Source organism: Nestor notabilis, unplaced genomic scaffold (genome assembly GCF_000696875.1).
Source record: "Nestor notabilis isolate BGI_N333 unplaced genomic scaffold, ASM69687v1 scaffold14223, whole genome shotgun sequence".
NCBI lineage: Eukaryota > Metazoa > Chordata > Aves > Psittaciformes > Psittacidae > Nestor > Nestor notabilis.
In genome coordinates, this window is record NW_009922471.1 from 12,771 (window position 1) to 17,501 (window position 4,731).

A 4,731-nucleotide genomic window follows, 5' to 3' on the forward strand; every position below is an offset into this window, starting at 1 on the left:
CTTCAAATTGTGACAGGAACTAAAACAGCAAAAGGAATAATTCCTTAAGGGCACTAGGCTTGGTTTCCCCTCAGTGACCTTTTGCTGTTTCCTTCTGCATTGTCTGATGCTGGTTAAAAAGTAAAGCAGAAGGATTAAGCTAACAGCTAAATAGAATAAAAATAAGTGATATATCTCACAGCGATGTTGCCTAGAAGCTTATGCTCTAGCTTGTCAAATCACTGAGTCATAGAATGGTTTGAGTTGAAAAGGACTTTAAAGATCACCTGGTTCCAACCCCCTCTGTTAAGTGGAATGCTTTGGACAAGTTGGTCAAAGCCAAAGATAAAAAGAATAGGGTAAATAAAATAAAAAGACTTTCTGTTAGTCTCAAATTTTTGAGAGTAGGTACAGTAAGTGGGAATAATATGGAATTACTAGAAAAAAATCAATACTATAAACTGATACAAAATAACTGTCACTTTGACTTGATACGGATCTAGACTAGTGAAATCTTTTACTATGATGTATTTATTGCTCCTAATGCTATTTCAGCTTGCTGACACTTTCTGAAGGTTATACTACATAGAAGAGTAATAAGCAGATTTTTCCCCCAAATCATTTATTTTGGGCTGGTGCAGGGTATGTTTTAGTTTACTTTTCCTTTCTTCTTCTCTACCTGTTTGGTGCCCAGAGTTCTTCACATATTTCTGCCCCCAGGCATGTATCTTTGGTTGCTAGCACTGCATCCCCAAAAGGAACAGTTTCCTGAGGAAAAACAAGAACACACAGGTAATAGAAAAATCTGTTCAGTTCGAAAAGTTAACTACAAATCTTAAAACTATATGAAAATTTAGTATTTATGGGGAGTGACACAATATTAATCACATTACACCTTCCTTCATTTCATACCAAGTTTAAGAAAAAGAAAAAAAAGCAGCTCTAAACTGCAAATTTCTGGACTGTACTAATATTCTGTGTTGACAGTATTCAGATCCAGTGCTTTTCTCCAGGACAGGAAAACTGCTTCTGAAATAAACAATCTACAAAACAGAGATTGCCTTTTGCTAGGAATCATGCTCATGCTTTAGCAGGAAATAACCCAAGTTTTAGAGCCTTCTGAATCAAGAAGGGTAATTTTTTTTACCTCAAAAGGCATCTCATTTCTAGTCTCCAGCCCAGACAATCTCAGTACCAGAACTGAGCCAAATAAGACAATCATGGTCCTGTATATACAAGGCAAACTCAGCCCAGACTGAGACAAACTTAAAGTTTAGCTGCTTTGCTGCCAAATACTAAGAAAGTTAAATTATGCTCTGTAACGTAACTGAGAACACCTATGAATCTACAGCACAACTGACAGCAGAATTTGGTGTACTACAGCTTTATGCCACCAATTCTATTAATATAAATTGCTGTATCTGGAAGATGCTAAAGTTAAAAAGAAAAATTTAAAAAATCCTTTAAACTTACCTGTCCAGTCACTTCCTGAATTATCCTGGGTAGAAAATACTCCTCCACATGCCTAAAGCAGGTTTATAGGTTGTTAATATACACAGTTACATAAATCATAGCATACAAACTAATTCTCATTTTCACATTTTCTCACCTTCTAACATTGATTAAAGACACTGTACTTCAGTTGTACAGAGCTGTGTATGTTTAAATAAAATCCAAAAAAAGGAAGTTCATACTTCTGTGAAATTAATCAGAAATGTTAAGATTATAAGCTAGCAACATCCCACTTTGCTTCATAAATGCATTGTTAAACACTGCTGCATCCTAGCTATAAACTAGACCTAACAAAGATTCAATTGTACCATAGAATTATAGCATCCCAGAATTGGGTTGGAAAGGACCTTTAAGTTCATCCAGTTCCAACCTCCTGCCACAGGCAGGGACATCTTCCACTAGACCACATTGCTCCAAGCCTTGTCCAACCTGGCCTTGAACACTACCAGGGATGGGACAGCCACAGCTTCTCTGAACACCCCATGCAAGTCAATCAGCAAATAAAAGTTTCTCTTTTTGCAGTATTACTACATGAGTAACTCAGAATTCACCTGGAATTGCCTGAGGTCAAGAGGACAGATGCTCTGGAGCTCTCTCAGAAATACTTCACCAAGACCATCATGTTAAAACCATTCTCTGGACTACAGGATGAGTGCACAGCATAGAAGACAAGCATCAAGTGTATTTCCAGCATCCCAAGGTATGCAGCTTTCATCCACTGCAGTCATTAACACTCTGACAGAGCTCATCCATTTCACATTGTTTTTTAGTTTAATTGATATTGAACAGGATGCAGCAATCAAGCAGATAAACACAGGCTCTTCCAATCCCAAACTATGCATAGTTAAAAGTAGACACAAGAAAAATGCTTCCTTCCAGCTCAGCAACTCAGGAGTTTCTCTGTACTTAAGTTTTCTAACTGACCTTCAATTATGTAGCTCAGCTGACTCTGCCTTGCTGCTCACCCTGCAGCAGCACTCATCATTGCTATAGAGATTTCAGTCCTCTGGCTTGGGCTGCAAGCAGCAAGTTGTGGTTTTAAACACAATTCTAATGCTAGCCAGCCTACCTTGCTTTGGTCCACGGGGTAAACCATCGAAGTTCCCTGTAGTTTCCTGTATTCGCCAATGATATTTTTGGTCTAATCAGAAGAATTTTTCTTACAACATAAAACAAAACAGAAAGGGTGAGTTAAGACCTACTGTACAGTCAAACAAAATAGAACATTAATACTAACTCTTTTTTCCTATTATTATAATGATTTATATTAAGCAACTACCAAATACAATAATTTTTAAATGTTTTGTTTGCAGACTTAATAGGTTTGTTCCTGGCATCTTTCAGAAAGCACTGGAAATTTCTTCAAATTCAGAAAAGAAAAAAGAGGTAAGAGAAAACATTAGCTGTCTCTCTAAATATAGCAGGTAGGAAGACAGCTCCATCACTCTCTGTAGCACTGAAGAATCTTTCTTGAAGGCCACGCATGTCTCTGAAAGCATACACTAATGTATTGTCTCACAAAACTTACTTATTTAAAAAGATCACTCGACAATTGTAGCGAACGTTTCTGTGCAGAACAGGCCTGTGAAAATAAGAAGCAAAGTTACCAGTGGCTGAGCTCACTAAACAAAATCTAAATAAGCCACAGAGAATTCACTGCACAAAACCTATTTTTAAGGCAGAACTTCTACACTATGTTGCAAAAGGGAATTAAACAAAACAAGACATAAAATTTTAGCTTCTAATTTTTTACCTCAGTTTTTTGCCAGATCAGAATTACTGACCCTTCAGTCAATCTCAGATGTATCAACTACTACCAGATCACTGGCTTGCATCAGGAACAAGCAGACCAGAAGAATCCCCCTGGTTGGCCTGACTAATTTTGGCTTTAAACTAGAAGAGGGGAGACTGAGGTGAGCTCTTAGGCAGAAGTTCTTCCCTGTCAGGGTGCTGAGGCGCTGGCACAGGGCGCCCAGAGAAGCTGTGGCTGCCCCATCCCTGGCAGTGTTCAAGGCCAGGTTGGATGGGGCTTGGAGTAACCTGGCCTAGTGGAAGGTGTCCCTGCCCGTGGCAGGGGGTTGGAACTGGATAAGCTTAAAGGTCCCTTCCAACACAAACCAGTCTGGGATCCTATGCTTTAATCAAACCTGATTTCCTATGATAGCACCAGGCTATTTTGAAATAAAGCTAGCTTTACGTGTTTGTATCGATACTAACAAGTAGGTGTACATGATAACTGTAATTATAATTTATCACTCTTCACTGTCAGCACGTGACTTGCAGCAGTTTCAGCCATTCTGACATACACGAATGTAAAGACATCTGCCAGTCAAAGCCAGTTATGTTAGCCCTGACACTCCTGGACGAGAACTGATAAAGACCTTTGCATTAAACGTAGTACAGAGTTCTACCCATGGCATTAGGGTTCCTACTGCTCTCTTGAAGGTCTCTACCACCAGAAATCTTTGAAAGGATCATCCTTCAGAAAGTGCTTTGCACAATGCAGTCGTGTTATGGTATTTATAAAGGAAAGTACTGCAGGTCCCAAGATGTGTTTGAAGGTTTGGTGCAGAGCCCTCACTATCCAGACACCCACCAGAGGCGGCATTCCCCAAGGACCCCTTGACCACACGTACACAACCAAACTTACATTCCCACATCACAGATAATATCTTGGGTAGCTGGAGACTCCAAAAGCTTTGCCAGAACTTGAAATGAATGCAGGAGTGTGTCAGACTCATAGTAGTGATCCAAGCACCCATAACCACTGCATTTAAACAGAGAGAGAAAATATGTCAAAACTTCACCAGAACCAAGGGACCAGAACTTCCTCAGGCAAGGAACATCTCATCCACACAGAGAATTTACGTGGGACAGGAAGAAGCAGCACTACCAACACTGTCCCTACTGACAGCATTTAAAACTCTGTGGTATTGCTGGGGTAGCCCTTCCCAGAGCAGCAGCCTGGGTGGAATTCAGAGCACTACGGTTTCTGAGGAGGAAGACTCAGTGGAGAGGTCAAACAAGTGGTGGGTACCAGCCACGTTTCTAAGACAAGAGAACCAATGGCTGTGCTTTCAACTACCCTGGTTTTCTTTGCAGTGACAGCCGTGCGCTCTAAGCTACGTCTTGGGCGACAGAACGACTCATGGCGCGGCTCACTTCCTTAGAGTCCTTCAGTCATTAACGGGGAGCGAACCGAACCCAGACCCAACCAGGCGCTCTTACCAGATCTCCAGC

General features: G+C 40.5%; 1 protein-coding gene across 1 annotated transcript in view; it reads right to left on the bottom strand.

Moving 5' to 3' along the window:
• The window catches only part of NADSYN1 (NAD synthetase 1), a gene marked incomplete at its 5' end in the record, with an annotated part of 14,595 nt that extends 10,337 nt beyond the window's left edge, over positions 1 to 4,258 (bottom strand). The window contains 5 exons of the mRNA XM_010011623.1: positions 659 to 747; positions 1,453 to 1,504; positions 2,561 to 2,650; positions 3,020 to 3,073; positions 4,142 to 4,258. Coding sequence (XP_010009925.1) covers positions 659 to 747; positions 1,453 to 1,504; positions 2,561 to 2,650; positions 3,020 to 3,073; positions 4,142 to 4,258 — 402 coding nt within the window. The remainder of the gene's footprint in view (positions 1 to 658; positions 748 to 1,452; positions 1,505 to 2,560; positions 2,651 to 3,019; positions 3,074 to 4,141) is intronic.
• Positions 4,259 to 4,731: the final 473 nt, after the last annotated feature.